At 39.5% G+C, this 22,457-nt stretch overlaps 1 protein-coding gene across 11 annotated transcripts in view; it reads right to left on the bottom strand.

Annotated features, from left to right (window-relative positions):
• Positions 1-22,457, bottom strand: part of ncor1 (nuclear receptor corepressor 1) — a 131,081-nt gene that overhangs the window by 10,934 nt on the left and 97,690 nt on the right. For 10 of the 11 annotated variants that reach the window (XM_067438344.1, XM_067438346.1, XM_067438350.1 and 7 more), the window contains 16 exons: positions 20,090-20,254; positions 15,983-16,143; positions 15,643-15,763; positions 15,381-15,476; positions 15,165-15,250; positions 14,907-15,075; positions 14,431-14,550; positions 14,244-14,324; positions 13,771-13,997; positions 13,281-13,611; positions 12,933-13,163; positions 12,135-12,335; positions 11,205-11,354; positions 3,967-4,122; positions 3,709-3,850; positions 1,599-2,071 (listed from right to left, as the gene is read on the bottom strand). In XM_067438344.1, the coding sequence (XP_067294445.1) occupies positions 1,599-2,071; positions 3,709-3,850; positions 3,967-4,122; positions 11,205-11,354; positions 12,135-12,335; positions 12,933-13,163; positions 13,281-13,611; positions 13,771-13,997; positions 14,244-14,324; positions 14,431-14,550; positions 14,907-15,075; positions 15,165-15,250; positions 15,381-15,476; positions 15,643-15,763; positions 15,983-16,143; positions 20,090-20,254 (2,910 nt within the window). The remainder of the gene's footprint in view (positions 1-1,598; positions 2,072-3,708; positions 3,851-3,966; positions 4,123-11,204; positions 11,355-12,134; positions 12,336-12,932; positions 13,164-13,280; positions 13,612-13,770; positions 13,998-14,243; positions 14,325-14,430; positions 14,551-14,906; positions 15,076-15,164; positions 15,251-15,380; positions 15,477-15,642; positions 15,764-15,982; positions 16,144-20,089; positions 20,255-22,457) is intronic. The other variant, XM_067438351.1, reaches the window with a different exon arrangement.

Raw genomic sequence — 22,457 nt, 5'->3', positions numbered from 1 at the left:
GAAGTTGATTGTGTTTTTGGGCATCTAAGACTTTTTTTAAGTTTCATTTACGGTCATTCGCGTTGGCTTATTGCTTTACTCATTTGCGGCGATGCGTGTTGCAGCACCATCATATCTATCTGACTACAACATATAGCCCATAACACGGTCTTACACACACGTTTATTTTTTTAACAATTTGCCAGGAGTAAAATGTACACATGTGGTTTAAACAACCAGATACATTTACACGTATACGGTTGTGTCTGAAATGCTTTCAGAGCACCTTCTGAATTGGTTTTGAGTAATCGGAATTAAATACGTCAGATAGACAGATAGATACCTGGTCAGAGAAAACGAATGAAGGAACCAGTTGTAAAAAGGCCATAACTCTAGCAGCTGAAGAAACATGCACTGCTGCTAGACTCTATAACCCTGTGAGAGACATGTCTTCACGGTCACGTAAGCTATTATGGTCTCATGTTGTTTCCACCAGCGCAGCACATCTCATTGTTTCTTTTATTAATAAAATAAATATAAAAAGAAGGGGAAGCCTATCCAAGGCCCAGCCCGCGTTTAGGTGTGAAAAAAGTTGTGTCCTGTCGGGCTAGGGCATAAATACAGGGCATAATACATAAATACAGTGTAAATCTAGGTTCTGTTGTTGAGCTGTTCTGTATCTTCTGCTGTTTGCACAGTAAAATAAACACGTGAAAAAAGTATTTTTAACAGATCACAGACACTCGTCAATTGTATTTTTATGTAATGCCAATTCAATATTATAAACTTATCAGTTAACGGTTAATAATCAATTAAGGAGCATCGGTTGTCGGTCGGGAAAAGTAACCCAAATGAGCATTCCTAGTAGTACCACAATCAAAATGAACAGAAAAGCATAAAAGGCCACATATGAAAGTTGAACACGACATTACATTTTTTTTTATACTCTGTTAATATCCATGTAAATATTTAAAGCTGATGTATGTATTTTGGCATGAATTACATAGGAGTTGCCATTAAAACATCCTTCTAGCAGACTTTATGGTAAGTCACTTTGAAAAAAAAAAATACATTTCATTCTTGCGGTAAGAACTACACTCCCTATAATGGAATTACCCTGTTAAATCTGAGGTCAGGGGGTTGTCACTGTTGTCAGTCTCAGTTCCAGCTGGATCACAGGCTGCGCTTTCTAGGTTTCCTAAGGCTATTAGGTCTCATGGCCTCAATGGCACTGGCTATCCCATTAGGTGTCCTGTTAATGCCTTCTGTGAGTAAATCCCTGTGTTCATGTTTTGTCTTTCAAGTTGTCTAATTTTTCCACTGAGCAGGATATAAAGCTGTCTGTGCCACTGTAACCAACTCGCAAATCTAGATTATGGCGAGACTCTGTTTTGTATGTACATTTGAAAAAGTTTGGGGATAAATGCAGCTTTAGTGAGCAGAGACATCTGTCAAAAACATTTAGAACACTTATCAATCCCAAAGTTTTGAAAGTTAATGTAAATGTGAATTATGAACTGTAAAGTGCTATGTTAATACTGGTTTCAATAAATAGATTTTCACTAAAATTAATACTAAAATTAATAATAATTCAACTTTGTCTATCTGATGACACTCACTGCTGCTGGAGGAGTCAGAGCTCTGTGAGCCTCTCTCACGGGAGTCCTTATCTGGGGCAATCTGGCGCGTGATGATGACATCAATGAAGTTTGCAGCAGTTATGGTGGTCTTCCCATGCGTGCGCAGCTCCTCTTCCATGCGTGACTTTGTGGGTGGTGCTTTCTCTTTGCTCCCTGTAGCTCCTCCACCCTCTGTATACACAGGATGGGAAGGTTTCCCACCAGGAAGTGACACTTCCCCATATGGTGATTGCATGGAACGGCGCTCCACCTCCTGTGACTCCTGTGCTGCCCGCCGTGATGACATCATGTCATCATCACGTGAGCTACAGCTATTATGTTTGCTCTCCTTGACTTTCGCAACATCCATCTGTGGGGCAGAGGCAGCAGCGTCCACCAGGGCAGCGAGGGCATCAGCTGCATTGTTGTATCGGGAGTTGGCTTGAGCTGCAGTTGCTTGTGAGGGCATTTGCCTGGACAAGCAAAATAAAATTTAACATTTATTGGAGGAAAAATCTGTATGATGCCAAGGACCCCCAAATACGATTAACCTTCTTAAAATCCATCTATATATTTTTATATGGAAAAAAAAACATTTAAACTGTTAGATAAATAGACATTACAAATACAACATATTGTTTCCAAACTTAAATTGGCTATACATAATGTTGCATGTATAAACCTGAAAAAGAACATTTTAATTGAAAATGATTTGCATTCATAAATGCATGCAAGCAGCCTACATACTGCATTAAGTATACTGCCCTACAACCCCAGTGAACATGACAAAGAGGACTTATAGTGAGAAAACTCACTTTCCAGAATTGTACGTTTGCTTTGTATCTTTCTAATATGTATGGGTAAGGGTATTAATGTATGGAAAAAAGGAGAGAAACATTTAGAAATGAAACAGTAAGAATGTTCTGTAGACTTTATCAATTTTTGCTTTGTCTTTTTGGTCTCTAAAATTTTCTGGGGAGCTCTTAGAACCTTCTGGAGGACCCCAGTTTGAAAACCCCTGATTAATGTATCACTTAAAACACACGCACGCACACACGCAAGCTTTAAAAGTGTTGATAGTTCTGACTGCTGATCTCATGTGGCCATTCCAAAGGCTCGGACCCACAACAGCAAAAGCTTGATACCATTTAAGCCTTAAATACACCCATGGAATAATAAAAAGTAGCTTGTTAGTTGATCTGAAAGATCTTGATGTGAGTGATGAACTCCATGCACTGTTTTAAAAAAACACAACAGAACCTTATGTTTTATCCTAAATTCAACCGGAAGCCACTTGAGTGAGGCCAAAATTGGAGAGATATAAACACTCTTCTAAGCAATCGAACACTGCCTGGCTATCGTGTCCTAAATTAATCTCAAGTGCAGCCTGACAGGACACCACATAAAGCCAAACATGACAAGAGTGGATTCAAAACAATATCTCCTGGTTTCAAAGGAAGATACATTTGTGTATCTTTGGCATAAAATGGTAAAACATGTCGTATTAAAAAAAAAAAAAAATTATATTATATATATATATATATATATACACATATATATTATATAAATAAAAGAAAATAAATAAATAAATATATCAAGCACAAAGGTGGCATATATAAAAATAATAAACCAGCCTTAATAAAAAAAACCTGAGGTATCCCACCAAGAAGCACCAATATTCACTGAAATTGATCTGTTCTCAAGATAAGGAAGGAACCAATTCAATGAGTCTCATTGATCCAAACCAAATGTAATAAGTGTTATATAAAAATCACATGATCTACTTTGTCAAATGCTGCACTGAAGTCCAGTAAAATTTGGGCTGTATCACCCGAAATTGTTATTATGCAAGGGTCAGTCGCAAATCTGGAAAAAAAAATCCAGGTTTCTGTGCTGTGACCCAACCTAAAACCTGATCAATTTTTTTTTAAACCTCATTCTCCCCTAAAAACAACATTAACTGTGCATGAACTACCTTTTCTAAAAATAAAAAAATAATTCTTGAAATGGGTTAATTCTTAAATTTTACAATAAAAGTGAATATAATTCAATCAGTTAATGTGTGCATACTAATTTATTAGGCTGATGTCAAGAATAGTGTATTGCTCACATGAGTGGGGTAATGACGCTCTTGGAGTTGGTGCCCTGAAAGATGCTCGGCCGCTGCTGAAGGACACCCTCCTGTGATCGCACAGAGGGTGAGGTGGAACGCAGAAAACTACGGCTGCCTGGTCGGCCAGGCTGCTCAGGACCTGCAACAAAAACAGCGATAAGTCCTGAGAACACTGGCAGAGTAGCTCAGTGTTTTCTAAACGGAGCAGAATAGATCATTATTGGTACCATTATTTTATTCTGTAGTTGGTCTTACCGCCACGCATATATTCCACTGCGGCACGTTCCCGTTCTCTCTGATCTCTCTCTCTTTCGCGCTCCCGCTCTCTTTCCCTCTCGCGTTCCTTCTCTCTCTGATTCTCTCTCTCCCTCTCCACTATGGCTGCAGTGGCACTATGATGGGCAGGATGTCCTATGGGGAGTGAAGAACAGGCAGCACACAAAAATTGTCTGGTTACAATCAAAAGGGCCCATTACATTTGCTGTACTTTGATGGAGCCAGCTGTGGTACTGTTGGAACAGAGTCAGGATTTCAGTGATGGGAAATGATTGTGTGGACATATAAATGTTTTTGAGTAACTCTGGCATTATCCATTTCAGTGGTGCCCAAACTTTTAGAGTGGAGTAAAGACAACACTTAACTAACCCTATAAAATGTTGTTTTTCAAATAAAAAATATATATAATAAATAAAGAAATAAATGAATTACTTAAACCAATCATTTCAATCAAATGAAATCCGTATAAACAAAATCTTTGCACTGCAGTTGCACAAGCTGCATCCAGATGTAATTACACTCTGTTTAATGCTGCTTAGACGTGGCCTGAATGCAATAAATAGTGGCATAAATAATGATAAGAGATAATGTTTTAAATAAAAAAATGTTAAATAGAGAAATATGAAATGATGGTAAAAAACAAAGAAATATTTTTGAATATTAAACTAAAACCACCAGAAGGCAGCAGCAAGTTACTGTCTTCATTCATTAGTTCGTTCATTCATTCATTCATTCATTCATTCATTCATTCGTCCATCTGTTCGTTCGTTCGTTCATTCATTCCTTCGGCTGTATATATGAAAGGGTCATCTACGTTAAAAACCATAGATTCACCGTTGTGCTGGAGACAACAGTTCTTCTGTGGATTTCATTGGAACAATTATTTTGTTACAAAATAGAGCAAACTATATTGACAATACTGTGTTTACAATGTAAATCACTTAATATTACTTTTTTTTGCTGAACTGTTGTATATGATGCATTTCAAATTTGTAATCATGTGGATATTTGGGAAAAATGCATTCTTGCTCATAAGATATAATAGATTTGACACAAGAACACAGGTTATGTTTTTGTATCGAAGAGAGTTTGAGTCTTAAATTGATCTCTGCACTCTGTGTCTATATTTGTTCTTCATTCTAGTAAGTGCAATCCCCACTTTTACAAAGGCACATTGTCGATATTGGCAGTAATGTTAGCACGGTTTGCTAAGGGCTTGTGGGGATGCAGTTAGTTTTGATCGGAAAAGATTAGTTAATTTTGATGTATTTGACCTTTGCAATTCAGACCAATCAATGGACATTCTTCTTTTTCTTTCGGCTGTTGCCTTCAGGGTTGGCCACAGCGAATCATCTGCCTCCATCTATTCCTATCCTCTGTATTCTCTTCTCTCAGACCGACTACCTTCATGTCCTCCTTCACTACATCCATAAACCTCCTCTTTGGTCTTCCTCTTGACCTCCTGCCTGGCAGCTCTAACCTCAGCATCCTTTTACTAATACAGGGTATATGCAGGAATCCTGAAGTTAATTTCAATACCTTTTTAAGACTTTTTTAAGACCTTCCCAAAATATTTTAAGACCTCATCGCACTTCAAGTTCTAATCGGCAACAAACCTTTAATAAACAGTTGTAGTCGAATGTAGACTTAAAATCTCTATCGTAGGCCAATTTTGTATTGTTTATATTGCATATCTGTTTTACAACGTATGGAGGGCAACACATTACCTAACTGCGCATTCCACAAAATACATGACGTCACCCGTAGACGGCGCGCGCCAGGGATGGAAATTAACTTTTTTCAAAGTCTACCACTCAATGTTTTTACCAGCCACTTTTTGTTTTTAACAAATTAATACTACAAGCTCTCCAATACTTGGGCAGTTTATTTAATCTCAAGTCTCAATGAAATACTGACATTTTCACGATAATTTGTGGTCTTTTATGGCTTCCAGTTTTATGGTTTTTAGTCCCAAGAATGAAACTATTCGTTCTGGCATCTTTGAAGCGTGTTGACAACATACTGAGCAGAACATTGTCAGTAGGGATGCACCGAAATCAAAATTCTTGACCGAAACAAAAAAAGAAGAAACCAAAGCCGAAAACCGAAAAATAAAATTCAAACTAGATTGTTTAACTCGACCTCACTCATGTGTTCATTAAATAATAATGTACAGGTCTACTGGCCTGCAGAAAGGTACAGTAATTGAATAAAGTAATCAAATGTAAAATAACTGCATATTTAACTGTTTAAATGAAAGATTAATCCTTATTAAACTTACAAAAACTATTCAATCAAGAGCATTGTTTAATGTCAAACTAAATATAAGGACATCCCTCAGGCAGCAGTAAAGGCTACTGCGCCTTTAAGACCTGAGGCAGGGATATGCTCGTCTTTCTCGACTGTGCACACTATACAGTTCACTTAAGGCATATTCAGACGATGTCTGCTAGGATACTCATCAAGATGGACATGTTGACATACTTCTTGTGTGAGTTTGTCCATTTAAGCGCAAGACTTGAAAGAGAACTCAATATTTGCGCGCTGTGAGACTCGCGCGCGCTCTCGGATGATGCACAGCATCAGATCTTCTCTCAGCGCGCGCGAGTCTCACAGCGCGTCTTCACGCGAGTGATGACGGAGAAAATGACTGGTCATTTGCGCACATACGGCAGCACTCGCGTGCACTGAACAAAGTTTACAAAGAGGTGAAACAGCTCGGTAGGTGAAGCGAGTTTACCCGCCACAACTCTAAATCAGCCGCATTTGGCTGGTGGCGGTGCTAATTTCCATCCCTGGCGCGCGCGCTCCGAGCAGATCTCAGACTGAATACCCGGTTGTTTTTTAATACTTATGGGGATGAAAATAAATATATTCATAAATACTTTTTGGAGTCAAACTCTTTTGACAAAGCTTGAACAAAATACTTTCAAAATTTAAGACTTTATAAAGCCGTGATAAGACTTTTTAATACTTTATAAGGGTCTTAATTTTCCCAAAATTGATTTATCACCTTTTAAGACTTTTCAAGACCCCGCGGATACCCTGTAATATATTCACTCTCCCTCCTCTGAACATGTCCAAACCATCTCAACCTGGCCTCTCTAACTTTGTCTCCAAAACATCTCACTTCTGCTGTCCCTCTGATGTACTCATTCCTGATCCTATCCATCCTCGTCACTCCCAAAGAGAACCTCAAAATCTTCAGATCTGCTACCTCTAGCTCTTCCTCTTGTCATTTCCTCAGTGCAACTGTCTTCAAACCATAAGACATTGCCGGTCTCACTACTGTCCTGTACACCTTTCCTTTCATTCTTGCTGGTACTTTTATCACACAACAGACCTGACACTTTTCTCCACCCATTCCAACCTGCCTGCTTACGCTTCTTCACCTCTTTTCCACACTCACCATTGCTCTGGACTGTTGACCCTAAGTACTTAAAATCCTGCACCTTCTTTATCTCTTCTCCCTGTAACCTCACTGTTCTACTTGGTTCCCTCTCATTCACACACATGTATTCTGTCTTGCTGCGACTAACCTTCATTCCTCTCCTCTCCAGAGCAAACCTCCACCTCTCTAGACTTTCCTCCACCTGCTCCCTGCTCTCAATACAGATCACAATGTCACCCGCAAACATCATAGTCCATGGAGATTTCTGTCTGACCTCATCTGTCAGCCTGTCCATCACCTTCACTGTGAAGTCCTCTGTCTCACCTACGGCACACCTTACCACTGTCCTACTGCTCTAATACATATCCGGTACCACTATCCAGTTCCACAATACCACAGCTCCTCTCTTGGCACTCTGTCATATGCTTTCTCTAAATCTACAAAGACACAATGCAGCTCTTTTTGACCCTCTATGTACTTCTCCATTAGCATTCTCAAAGCAAAGAATGCATCTGTAGGGCTCTTTCTTGGCATGAAACCATACTGCTGCTCACAAATGTCCACTTCTCCCCTTAGCCTTGCTTCCACTACTCTTTTATACAAATTCATTGTATAGCTCATCAGCTTAATACCTCTGTAGTTTCCACAACTCTGCACATCTCCCTTGTTCTTAAAAATCGTCACACCAAAACACTTCTCCATTCCTCAGGCATCCTCTCACTCTCTAAAACCTCTCTTCATCCTCTTCAAAGCTCTTCTAACTTCACCCTTGCTAATACTTTCTACTTCCTGGTCAAAAATATTTGCCTCTACAACTCTTCTCTCCCTGTCATTTTCCTCATTCATCAGTTCCTCAAAGTACTCCTTCAATCTTTCCCTCACCCTGCTGTCACCTTTCAAAACATTTCCATCTCTATCTTTGAATCACTCTAACCTGCTGAACATTCTTTCCATCTCTATCCCTCTGCCTCGCCAACCGATACACATCCCTCTCACCTTCCTTACTATCTAACATTGCATACATGTCCTCATACACTTTCTGTTTGGCGTTTGCCACCTCTATCTTAACCTCACGCTGCATCACCCTATATTGCTGTCTTCTTACCTCCGTCCTCTCACTGTCCCACTTCTTCCTAGCAAACCTCTTCTTCTAGATAATCTGCTGGACTTCCTCATTCCACCACCAAGTATCCTCGTCTTCTTTTCTCCTTCCAGATGACACACCTAGTACCTTTTTACCCGTCTCCCTAATCACTTTGGCTGTAGCAGTCCAGTCATCTGGAAGCCCTTCTCCTTCCTGAAAACCACACAGCACTCTTCCTTTTCCAACTTCCACAAATTTGTCTTCTGCTCTGTCTTTACTGTCTTCATCTTCCTCACCACTAGAGTCATCTTACACAAAATATGTTTTTGCATTGAAGAAGAATGTCCATTGATTGGTCTGAATTGCAAAGGTCTAATACATCAAATTAACTAACAAAATCCTATGCTGTCTAGCGACACTCTCACCTACCACTACTTTTCAATCGTTAATTTCCATCAAATTACAGCGTCTACATAAAATATAGTCCACTTGTGTGCTACTACCATCACTCTTATATGTCACCCGGTGTTCCTGCCTATTCTGAACGTACGTGTTCACCACAGCCATCTCCATACTTTTAACAAAGTCTTCCAACATCTGTCCTTCTGGGTTCCTTTCCTGAAAACCAAACCTGCCCATCACTTCCTCGTCCCCACTATTCCCTTCCCCAACATGTCCATTCAACTCTGCCCCTATCACTACCCTCTCACCTCCGGGAACAGTCTGCATCACTTCCTCCAACTCGCTCCAGAATCTGTTTCTCTCATCTTGGCTACAACCTACTTGTGGAGCATAGGCACTAACAATATTCAACATCACACCTTTAATATCCAGCTTCAGACTCAGCAACCTATCTGACACTCTCTTTACCGCCAAAACATTCTTCACAAACTCCTCCTTCAGGATCACTCTAACTCCATTTTTCTTCCTGTCCACACCATTATAAAACAGTTAAACCCTGCTCCAATGCCTTGCTCCCTTTCCACCTGGTCTCTTGGACACACAGAATGTCAACTTTCCTCCTCTGCATCATATCTACCAGTTTTCTGCCTTTACCTGTTATTGTACCAACATTCAAAGTCGCTACTTTTAGTCCTAAATACCTGCCTTTCCTCTTCTCTCTCTGCCTACGGACACACCTTCTTCTTCTAACACACTTTCCTCCTCTCCTTCTTTGACTAACAGTAGCCCAATTTCCACCAGTGCCCTGTAGGTCAACGGCACTGATGGCGGTTGTTGTTAACCCGGGACCCAACCGATCCGGTATGAAAGTCATATTCGTGATTCGCATAATGAATTTGGCAAATATTTACGTCGGATGCCCTTCCTGACACAACCCTCTCTATTTATCCGGGCTTGGGACAGGCACAAAAGGTACACTGGTGTGACCTCCTGTGGCCACGAAATTTGTAAATAAAATCTTTTTGTCCTTTTCTGTATTTTTACACAACATACTTGGAACAGGAAGCCTGTGAACTGTGATAGGAGTAGATTTGAATGGACATCTATATATGTATGTGTGTTTGTGTGTGTGTATATATATATATATATATATATATATATATATATATATAAGCACAGTGAGATGGACTGATATTCAAGGAGCCATGAAACAGTTTTAAACGCATATTCACACATAGAGGAAATATATCTAGCAATTACTTTTTGTGATTATGTTCTCAGTGTAAATAGACATTTAGACTGTTAAGGTCTACTCACCTTTGGACCACCTGCATTTCCAAGACAAGCTTTAAATATGACACTACCAACCAATATTTCACTACACTGCATGCACAGATGGGCAGGTGCAGGCAAGATATCAGGGGACGTAGATGTAGGGAAGCACTTGCTGCAATTGGGAGTTTAGCACTTTAGTTGCCTTTTTTAAATTCCGACTAACAACCTACATATTTCTACAAAAATCTTTAGATACAATCTACTCTATAACATTTCATGCAGACAGACAGTTATACCAGCAGTTCTCTTCGTTCTTTGTAAATGTTAATAAGCTCAACCTAACCCTGCAAAATGGTACAGAATCTGTGTCAGGACATCCAGATTTCAGCAGGAAGCCTACCAAGTTTATTAACTCATCTGAAAACCAAGGTCTAACCCAAGCAGGTATGGGTCTATAACTTTGATGAGTGCCTCAGACATGGGTCAGGTGTGATATTGGTAGCCTGTAAACATTACGAAGGATGAAGAATTTCAGGAAGATGGGCAAACCTTTAAAAGTACACCTGTCGATGTGTTTGTATCTGTCATCTCTGTAATTTTGGTCTGTTCTACCCATCTGAAAAAGTAACCACCTGCCACTGGCATACAGGGCTACAGGCTGTACAGCCGTCACTGCTTTTAACATTCAGGAATCGGGTCATTTGGACTCTGGACTCATTTTATTGGGTCAGTCTGGGGCTGGGTTTTTCCTTTTTTTAAGGTTCGAGTAAGAAGTGATTCAGGTCAGGTACAGATTTTAGGACTTTGTGTTGTTTTTGCATTATAACAATCATCACAATCAATACAGACCAGCTCACAAATCAGGTGAAATATACTTCCTTTTGCCATGGCACTGTAGATTTAGTAGTACAGTATTGCCACCACGGCGGTGTAGAAAATGGCTGTAGTTAGTTTTAGGTGGAAGAAAGCAAAACTGATTTTAGAGCAGCAGTGAAGGGCGAGTTTCTAAAGCACCACCACCACCAGGACTGGAAGGGGATAGGAGAGGAGGGGTGGGATCCTCACCTGGAGATATGGAGGCAGGGTTGAATGCCCTAGGAGGGAAAGGGGTCTGAGGTCCAGGGATGTAGGTGATGCGGTCCAGGGAGGGGGAACCTGTCCCCCCAGGGTGAGGTAACAGGATGGTAGGTGGCATCTGGGCTAGATCAATTATTCCTTTTACAGACAGAAGCAAAGGGCCAGAGGGTGAGCATCCACAACCAATCAGCTTCAACTTTACTTAAAGAGCCAACACCCTCTACAGATCTTCTAGAAACTAGAATATATTGACTAACCCACTAAAATTTAGTTGTAAAGAATTAAGAAATAAGAATTAAAAAAATCGAATGAGCTTATTAACAATTTCTAAAGGAGTTCAATTACAAAAATAACAGGATTTGCCAGGGCTGAAAGCTGGTTTCCACAGGCTTTTTACTCTAAGCAAATCAAAAACATAACAAATGTACTTAAACAAATAATATGACAATGTATTTTGGAAATTTAGACAGCAGTACCTGTTAAGGCTCTGATGGTCAAATTCCTTCTGCTTGAATCTGCTCTATTATTATGAAACTTCCCTAATTTTATGCAAAATAATGTCACAATAGACTCAGGTCAACTTTTAACAGGTAACCTTGTTCATGGAAATGTTACAATAGGATGCAGCGTTAACATATGTAAAAATAAAATAAAAATAAAATAAAAAGTGTCTCTCTTAAAAGGAGAATCTAAGGAACAGCACCAGCCCTGGATTTAGCAATCGAATTGAACTCAATGAATTGACAACGTACAAATAGAATTTGTTTAAGGGTCATTTGCTTCTGATAGTCTGGAAAAGGTTGCCACTAGTTCACACAAACAATATCTAAAACCTACATTCTTCATTTGTTCCCTTCATTAATTGTCCCTCTCACTCATTCACCCCCCCCCTCTCTCTCTCTTTCACACGCACTTTACCTCTAGGTGGTGGGTATGGGATGGCAATGGACGGTTCACGTGGTGACAGTCCCCTCGCAACATCAGGGCGTGGTATGACCTGCATCTGCTGTGAGGTGATGTAATCATTCAGAATGGTTTGCCGAGTGTTCTCCATGGTGTACAGCTGGTAAGTGTTGGGGTAACCGGTTGGCGATGGTTGCCGTGGGAACATGTACGCTGCTGATATATAAAAAGGAAAACAAGGTGAGAGATGAAAAGACAGCTTTTCTTGTCTTGACGTCAATAGTGCAGATTTGCCACAGTAGAGTCAAACAGGATCTCCTGTTACCTAATGTATGAGAGCAGGTTGAAAAACCAAAACATTATGTTTACCAATGAGACAGGAGTAGTGCTTTTAAGAGAGAGCCATTACTTAGAACAATCAATTAATTTTGTGACGCATGAACTGTTTTTCCTGTATGCCTGTTTGTAGGAAGAATGGCTTCAGAACAGAACTAATTCATAATTCACTAATTTTCCAGACCTAAGCTAAGCGTAGCCACTTCTCATGTGTTCTGAGTCTGATTAAGTAACACAGGTCACAATGAGGTTACATCTTAGTCCAGGGATCAGATTTACAAAACAATTATGGTTGTACAATGTTTTTTATTTTGTAAAATACTTTTTAAATTGACTTGACATTAAAATTCAAAGCATGTTTTTTCACCAAAATATCAAAACTGGATCATCCAATTAAGACAACAGACTTCTCTCTGGAGAGCTATGCCAGACTTCTCTAATATCTCTGTCCCCTAGAAATATTTGGTCTTAAATTACCTGGGTCCAGGACTCTGTGGTGAAAGGCAAGGCTGGGGTCCAGGTGTGGCGGCAAGTGAGTCCGGTACACCTCTCCAGGTACCACAGGTCTGTGGTGTGGGTCAAAGGGGCTGTGAGAGCCATGAGGGTCAGCCCCGGACACAGGCGACTTGGAGGGAATACTGTCCCTCTGGGTTGGGGTCAGTGTGCTTTTCCTCTCGTGAGAAGCTGGTTTACCTGTTGTTATACTTCCTATTTGAGAAGAGAAAAAAAAATCAGCACAACGACCCGTGAAACTGACTGCTAGTCATAAGCTATAAGAGCAGTAAAATATTTTGGGGGAAATAAAAAAGGAGCCAAAAGACATACCCTCTTGCCCTCGCAGTAGGGGTGATCCTCTGGATATGGAGTTGCTGGTGTATGTAGGGGTTCTGCGTGCATTGCTGTCATCATACATGCCTGGACTGAGCTGAGCTTTTCCCGCCTCTGTGTGTGTGGAGCGCAGGACAGACGTGGAGTTTACAACAGAAGTGTGCCGGACACGCTCGGACGCCTTTGCATCTTCGTACTTGGCCCTCTCGCGCTCGGCCGCCTCCATGGCAGCGTGGGAGATCTTCACTGGGCTTGTGATCAGAGATTTAACATTGTGCTTGATGGCTGACGGGTTCACAGTACTGCTCTCGTACTTAAGAGGAATACCCTACAGAGGGGGTTGGGGGGGACAGACGATGCATGGTGAGAAAATTAGAGGCAGGTGAAGAGAAACTGTTAAGACAATTAAGGCCTGATCTGAAAGGGATTTGAATATTCTTCACAAATACATTTCAGTGTGAAATAATAACAACATTAAATCTTGTACCTGAGAAATGGATCCTTCCAAAACAGGAGTTTTGCGACTTTCTTGGTTCTCCTTACGGGGGATCTCATGAATTGAGCGACCCATCTCCTTTATGGTGTTCACCCCCTCATAGGGTTTACCTTTCGTGATTCCTCCCTCAAAAGAGCGTATCGGTGGACTTTCCCTCTTGATCTGTTTACCATACTTGGAGGCCTCATCATAGACTTCAGCAGAGGCTCTTGGAGTTCCTGAAACACAGGGAGAGATGTAGAAACTTCCTTAAATCTTGCAAAAAACTACTTAAAATAATTAAGTAATAGTTTTTCTTGTATGTGGTTCTCTTGGTTAGCTGTCTGAAATATTTAGCCTTAGTAGGAAAAGTATTATTATTGTAATGAAAATCCTTAATATTAAAACAATTAGTTTTTAACTATAATTATTTGTATAAAATAATTACATTTATTTATGATTGAAGGAAGAGTGGTCCGCATTACCTTGCATGATGGATCCTGCGAGAATGGATCGGTCTTTAGACTCATGTGGACTTTCTCTCGGCAATGCTCTGCTGATCAAACCTGGCAGAGAAAAACGTCTCCATAAACCTTCTCCATTGACAAATATTCTCAACTATTTTGTACTTCATTCTTCTTTTAATAAAAAAGCACATGAAAACATGAATACCTTCATAAGGTGCTGTCTCTCGAGCTGGGGGTCCACGGGACCCCTCCATGATGTCATATGTGCGCTTGAGATCGTGCCCCATCCGTGGGCTTCTAGTGCCCTCTCTAGGGTTCTTAATAGCTGTGGGAACAAAGCGAGATGGATATATTATTATAATAAAATTAACTAAAAATATCAATAAGACATGTCAAAAAGAGTCCTGGAAAGCTCTTGCTGTGGTGCACCATAAAAATAGAAAGTCTTGTTGCACAGTTTGCAAACGTTTAGCCCTTGAAATGAAGCACATCAACATCTGATTCCACTTGTGCTTTGATGTGACTAGGGACAGACAATATAACTCAAAAATTCACACTTCATAAATATAACTAGCTTTTTGACTATAATCAACATAACAGAAAACCAAAAATAATTATTGAAATAATTTGTCATCACAAATATAAATATTAAGAAATATAAATATTAAGATAGGCTCTGACCGTCAAAAGAGAGGATGTGTCCACTTTTGCCTTCGTAGATGACGTGAGCTTTAGAATGAGCTTCAGCTCGGCTCTTCTCTGGGCCACTCAGGTCCTCTGTGGCCAGTTTAGCAATAGTGCCTTTCAAGAGATCCGCTGCTACATTGGACTGAGTCAGGGCAGGAGTGCCCTAGAAAGAGCGAGAGTAAGAAATACTCTATACACAACAACAAATGAAAATTAAACAAATACTACACAAAGGCCTATAATAAAAGGTACCTGTGTAATAGAGCCAGCTCTAAACGCCATGCCCTCTGGGCCTTTTCCAGGAGGCCCTCTCATGTCCTGAATCTGTATGGGTCCTCCTGGGAGCAGAGGAGAGAAAGGAAACACTGTTTGGTTAGTGTTTGCAGTCAAATGTTTTGGAGCTGTTTCAATTTCACATTTATTAAGTCTTGATTTTAGTCATTTATTGCAGATTTTAAGTCAACTCACCTCTAACCACACCCTCATACTGAGCTCTGGATAAGAGACCTTCTGCCTGAGCACTCTGTCCACGTGGAGAACACTCCTCCTGCTTAATATATGACACTAAACACACACACACAATCAGGTGTTAAGAGTTCATATAGATTGCACGAGGTTTTCATAGAGAAACTTAACCACAAAGAGCACGACTTGAAAGACAAGGTAAGCTTAGCTTGACTGTGGTATAATAGCTTATTTATACTCTCAGAATCTCTCGTTGGCCTCTCACCAGGTTTGGCAGGGTCTTGCTGTCTTGGCAAGCCGAGTAAAATTGATCCTCCTGTGGTCTTTCCTACCTCCGGTACATACACAGCGTGCGTTTGAGATGGAAGGTATGTTCCTGGCGTTCCCTGAAGGGCATGGGTGGAAGAAGACATGTCAGATTGGAATACCAGGAAAACTCCAGATCCTCTGCCTTGATCTCATTATATGTAGGAAGCATTTAAACTTAGCAGAAGCACCACAGGTCTTAAATAACAACCAACAGCCTTGTAGGAGCTGAATAAAGAAAAAGGAATAACTATCAATTATTAGTAACCGAGAGAAAAAACAACAACAAAAACTCTTACCTGTGAAATGGAGCCCCCCTGAATAAAGGAGGGTTTGTCTGTAGGTTTGGAGGTGGGAATGAGAGGCGGAGGAGACGGAATGTTGGGCGGCCTGTGGCGGGAGAATGTCATCCGGACATCTGAAAGATTCTGAACAGCCTGGTTTGGTGCTGGCTGAAGAACTGTGGGAATAAAAGGATAAGAGAAACTAGGCTTGAAAAGAGGCGGGCAAAAGAGGATCACTCTTTATCCTAGTTGACAAAAGTCTCTCTCTTTAAAGCCAAAAGTTTACTTCGGTTTTTACATGTACACTACGGTATGTGTACAGTGAGTGTACTCTGTGGGATCAGCTTTTACACACACCTTGATTTTTTTTTTGCACTAATCCAGCAATGGCAAGTGGAAGAGATAAGCCATGCACATATTTTATGCTTTTTAAACAACACATTCTCAGCATTCACACATGCACTGCGTTTTGAATTTTTTTTACTGTAGTAACAGTTTCATATTAAATCTAAAAGGGAATTAATTAGACTTAATTTCTATTACAACTATGGCTCTCACAAGCATTCAAATGCAGCTTTTCCGAGCTGTGACGTATACTAAATGCTACTGCCTATTTTTAAAATAGGGGAGGAGCCACTCGATACGTCTCTTCCCGACCTTCAGTTTCAGTGAAAATTATATAAAAACATTGAATAATGCCGTTTCACAGCACTTCAGTGGAAGTTTAAAGCTTATTATACTAATAAACAGTTCCGCTCCGGACTTATGATGATTGATTAATACAGCGTTATTCATGCTTTAACCCACAATACAGTAACAGCTATGACATCAAACACCTGTTCACTGTATCACTGCAGATCTCTCATAGGTTATTTTTATTTCTGTTGAATAGCAACATTCTGTTAGGTCAGAGAAAGTAAGCCACTAAATAAAAGAAAACAAAACATTATTCGTCAGACCAGGCCACCTTCTTCCATTGCTTCGTGGTCCAGTTCTGATGCTCATGGGCCTTTCAAGCAGTGGACAGGGGTCAGCATGGGCACCCGGAGTGGTCTGCAGCCCCATACGCAAGAAACTGCAATCCACTGTGTATTCTGACACCTTTCTATCAGAACCTGCATTAACTTTAGCTACCTCATCTGTTTGATCGGACCACATGGACCAGCCTTCGTTCCTCACATGCATCAATGAGCCTTGGCCGTCCATGACCCTGTCACCGGTTTACCGCTGTTTCTTCCTTGGAGCTCTTTTGATAGATACTGATCACTGCAGACTGGGAACACCACACAAGAGCTGCAGTTTTGGAGATGCTCTGACACAGTTGTCTAGCCATCACAATTTGGACCCTTGTCAAATTCGCTCAAATCCTTGCCATTTTTCTTGCTTCTAACACACAAACTTTGAGGACTAAATGTTTTCTTGTTGCCTAATATATCCTACTCACTAACAGGTGCTGTGAAGAGATAATCAGTGTTAATCACTTCACCGGCCATGCCTTATCAGCATGTGTGCGCGCGCATGCAACAACAACCCTTATTCATGATTATTGCTTAAAAGAAGAGGTCTCGCCGGTCAGATTCACTGATTAATACATCTGACCTACTATACACACAACCTACCAAACTTCTACATGACCTGCATAAGTTCACAAAACTGACCATCTTAATATACAAGTCTAAAAAAAAAAAAACACTCAAAAATCTGCCACAAGTGCAAAATAAAGAGCTGGTAAAAAAATAAAAAATAAATAAATAGCTGACCCAAATGCAGAGCCTCAAACTAAACCCTGAATAAAGCCTGTCAAAGAAAAACAGCCCAGAGTCTAATCTAAAGCTCTTAGCACGGGAGGAATAAAGTCTCCCTTCACCACTGCTCACTAAAAGCACTTCTTTCCTTTTCACTTCCAGACAGCCTAGCCTCTCACTCATCTCTTTTAAAATATTGAGTCGTGAACCCTCCTGTCTCCTGCGGTGTAAAAAGCATGAGTCTGTTATATAGAGCCGAGATGGTCTCTGTGGTTCTTTAGTGCAGGGTGTGATGTTCTCATGCTATAATAGATTATCTGTTCCAATTGCATGTTTCAGGACGATTCTTATGCACATAAAAAGAACAATTCAAATAAATGATGTTCTATTGAACTTTCAAATCATCAAAATAATTCTGAAAAAAAAAAAAAAAAACCTCACAAAAATATTAAGCAGCACAGCACTTTACAACATTGATCATAATGTGTTCAATGAAAAGAGCACCTAATGCGTTTCTTAAGCACTAAATCAGCACATTTAAATAATTTCTGAATGATTACATCACTTGATATTCAATAAATTCTAAAATGTATTAAAATAGAATAAGGCTATTTTAAATTATAATAAAATTTCACAATTATTGATCAAATAAAAACGCAGCCTTAGCTGGTATAGAACTCTTTCAAAAACAAAGTCTTACCGGTTGCAACCATTTGAATGCTAGAGTAAATTATTATGCATTATAATTTTTTTTTTTTTTATTCTTTCATATATATTTATGTTTTAAATAAAATAATAACAGTAATAACCAGTATGTGTAATATCCATAGTTTGTTCAGTCAATCAAAGTTGCATCACCAGTAGTGGTCATGTTATTGATGTTACATGCATGTAGGACACAGAGAGAAAGTTTTGTTTACCAGGTCAATAATGCAAATCAATCATTCCGCTCAATCTAGATCCTCACAGCAGAGGTCACTGAAGTCTCGTGCCAAAGTTCACCATGAAACCTGATCATTGTTCCCACACATCATTACAAATCAAATAAACCTGCAGAAGCGACAGTCCTATTAGAACATTCCATTTGCTTGCCGTTCACTGTATTTTTTTTCTCTCCCGATAGAAATGTCCAGTGTGTTCTATAAGTGTTTGTCTCCATGAGAACAGTTTCTTGGTTGTATGGGTAGGGCTGATAAGGTAATCAGTCACATGGGCAGAGCCTCGTGAGAGCTTCAAGGTTTCCTTCAGGAAGAAACTCGCTGAACTGACTAATACAAGCTATGTATCTTACAAACAAATGTGAGTTCCTCTAAAACAAGGAGAAGTGGAGTCTAGTTCTTTATCAGTGTGCTAGCGACACTGTCAGGATACAAGTTCCAGACAAGGGTGCTAATGACTGAAATTCCAACTCAGTTACCTGTCTATATGCAGGTCTAAAGCAATGAAGCAAAAAAAAAAAAACCTTCACATAGTATGAACATGTATGACTTGATAAAAGTGATAACAGATACTTTTAACTACAAAATATTTTGGGTACAAATATTTAGGTACAGATAAGATGGATTCGAAAGGGCTCTCAAAATGAGCACACACACACATACACACACACCATCAATCAAGTCCAATTCTACAATAATTCAAAGTACATAGCTTTGTTTGATGTATCAGAAAAAGATGGATGGATAGAGGGATGGAAATAAATGTTATAAAATAAAATTAATGGACAAATCCATTCTTTTCACTGCTTTTTAAGACAGACAATTTCTTATTGGTCAAGGCCTACATTTTGCCGCATTTTTAATTCAAGTACATTGATTCCTTTAGCAGGCTTTTTATCCAACGCAACATCCAAATGAAGAACATTTTAAGCAGCTTCAACAATAACATATTACAAAGCCAAGATTCAAGCATAAGACAGAAGTAAAATCCAGAACACTAGTGAAATGTATGTATTTATTTATTTTTAAATGGGTGTCATGACAGGAATTACCTATTGTGGTTTTAAAAAAATACATATTTTCGTTCCTATGACAATGGTTACGTCCATGTTGCTTTCTCTTGTATATTAGTGAAAAACAGCATATAACTAATAAATAATGTATTTTTCATCAGCATTGGTGAGCTTTTTGTTTTTATTGTGGACCCCAGACTTTTAAAATGTAATATGATGAATGATATGATATATATTTGTATATTAATTAATTATATATTAATATTTGTCTAGAGGATAAAAAAACTATTATATTGATATTTTTTTCACGGCGATAAACATTCATAGATGATGCTTTCATTTGCTTTCATCTGTATGTCTTTGTATAGTTCATTTTGGTGCATCTAAAAAAACTATACCTGGATATGGGGTGCAAGAACTGCTTACCTGGAGGTACACTATAACGGGTGGCGTTACTGCCATCAGGCTGGGGTGAGGCTTTGCTAGGCTCCCGAGGAGAGAGTCTGTATGGAGAGCCGGGTCTGCCTGCTCCACCATGGGCTTCCTGCTCCATCAGCTTCAGATCATATGGCATGTAAGCGAACGGCTTACCTGGGGACAGGAAAGAGAGGAAAGGTATACTAGGTATAATCAGGTATAGTCAGACACTCACAGACATCAAGCATACAGACAAAGACAAAAAACAATGATAAGTGCATTTTCACTCTACTAGAAAACATGATCATGATCGTATTCAAATCATACATTAAATCACAGGTATAGATATACAGGGATGGAAATTAGCGCCCGCCACCAGCCAAATGCGGGTGATTTTGTGTCGTAGCAGGGTAAACTCGCTTTACCTACCTGCAGAGAAGTGGACAAAGGGACAAAGGTCAAAAAATATTTTTTTAAATAACGATGGAGAAAAGGGGAGTCCCGCGACTGGTTAGTTACGACGAGACAAGTCTGACACTGACTACGTTTACAAGGACAACAATACTACGATATTAATCTGATTTAGACAATACTCTGATTAAGAGGTTACCATGTAAACAGCGATTTCTAATGACCTTAATCCGATTAAAGTCATAATTGAACTAAACGCAAATCGGATTAAGATATGTGGAGTATGCCTATTTTAGTCGCATTATCGGAGAGCATTACAGAGATGTACACACATTAATCAGAAATGTCCTGTTCATCTTTTACATATCTGTCAGTCTGAAATGTCGTTGCCATAACGCGTTGCTATGGATGCTGTGTGTTTTGCTTGACTGTTCATTCTGAACACTGCTTCCTCTATATATTTTTCTCTTTGTTGTAATTATGATGCTCATTGTAAAAGTCAAATACAATAAGTTTGTATCAGTAAATCACAAACCAGATGGGTCATTCAGTGAATGCCTGTGGCTCGACGGCAGGAAAAACAATCCAAACAATCACGATTTTTAAACCTTTTTTATCCTTAATCAAAGCTATTATTCTAAATGTAGACTGTCAAGAAGGAGCAAAGAGGGGCAGTGTCTCTTCAGACAATACATAATATTACAAACATAACGTAAATGTATATAAAAACAAGGGATTTTTATTTATTTTAATGTAAAGTAACACTGTCCAACAGCGACACACAGGTGAAGTTACAGCGGGCTTCCTGAGCCCATTAAATTTGAACGGACCTGCCAAAATCAAGCTATAATTGGACATCGGACAGCGTAGAGTGGCATGGGGACGTAATGATGTGCCAATAAAGTGATCTATGTTTTAAAATTTTAAAAGCAACTCGTGTAAACACCTTAATCAGAATATTGTCTTATTCAGAATAAGGTCAATAATTAGATTATTGCTGTCCATTTAAACATCAGTCAATGTTCTACTCGGTATGTCAACATGTTTCAGATGCTGCCAAAACCAATAGTTTCATTGTTGGGACTAAAAACCTAAAACTGGAAGACATAAAAGACCACAAATCATCCAAATGCAACGTCCAGGTAAAAGAGAGCACAGGGAAAAGCAGCCCCGGAGAATATGGCTGCCATGAAATTTTCATGTTTTATCAATTTTTTTGTTTAATCTGCTCTACTCATTTAATGAAATGTATATCAGTTCATGGTTTGTGTGTGTAGAAAAAGTAAATGTCAGTATTTCATTGAGGCTTGAGATTAAATAAACTGCTTAAGTATTGTAGAGCTTGTAGTATTAATTTCCAAATGCAGTAGTTACACATTGTCGGTTAAAAACAAGAAAGTGTCTGGTAAAAACATTGAGTGGCTGGTAGATTTTGAAATCCAACAGCCACAGTGGCCGGTGGACAAAAAAGTTAATTTCCATCCCTGTATATATAGAAGAGTTAATTCTGTGTTATCACTGTAAAGCTCTATCAAGGTTTTAGAGCTATAGTCTGTGAGAAAGAGGTCAAGTAAAACTTGGTGTTTCTAATGGATATCACTACAAGAGTGTGACCTAATGTTCCTTTTGGTTGGCTGGCTCCATCAAAAACAGCACTGTACTTTAAAGCTGAGAAGGGCAAAGTCCAGTGTCTCTCTCCCGTGCGTTCAACACCCTTCAAATATCTGTTTCAGAGACCCATTATAAAACAGAGGAGGAGGAGAAAGAGAAAAAACAAACAAAAAAACGCCTGTCTTTGCCGTTACTGTCTTTGCTCAAACTTCTTGGCATGTAAAAACCGAGCGAGAGTGCATGGGAGGATAGAACAGATGCACTACAGGCACATCACAATCTTTTTGTTATGCAGCGGTCCATCTGCTTGTCTTTCTGTCTGCTTGTCTCAGGGGTGTTTCTGTAACCTCAATTT

Source organism: Pseudorasbora parva, chromosome 3 (genome assembly GCF_024679245.1).
Source record: "Pseudorasbora parva isolate DD20220531a chromosome 3, ASM2467924v1, whole genome shotgun sequence".
Taxonomy (NCBI): Eukaryota; Metazoa; Chordata; class Actinopteri; order Cypriniformes; family Gobionidae; genus Pseudorasbora; species Pseudorasbora parva.
Note: the sequence above shows the minus strand (reverse complement) of the source record. Positions and strands in the feature narration are given on the sequence as shown.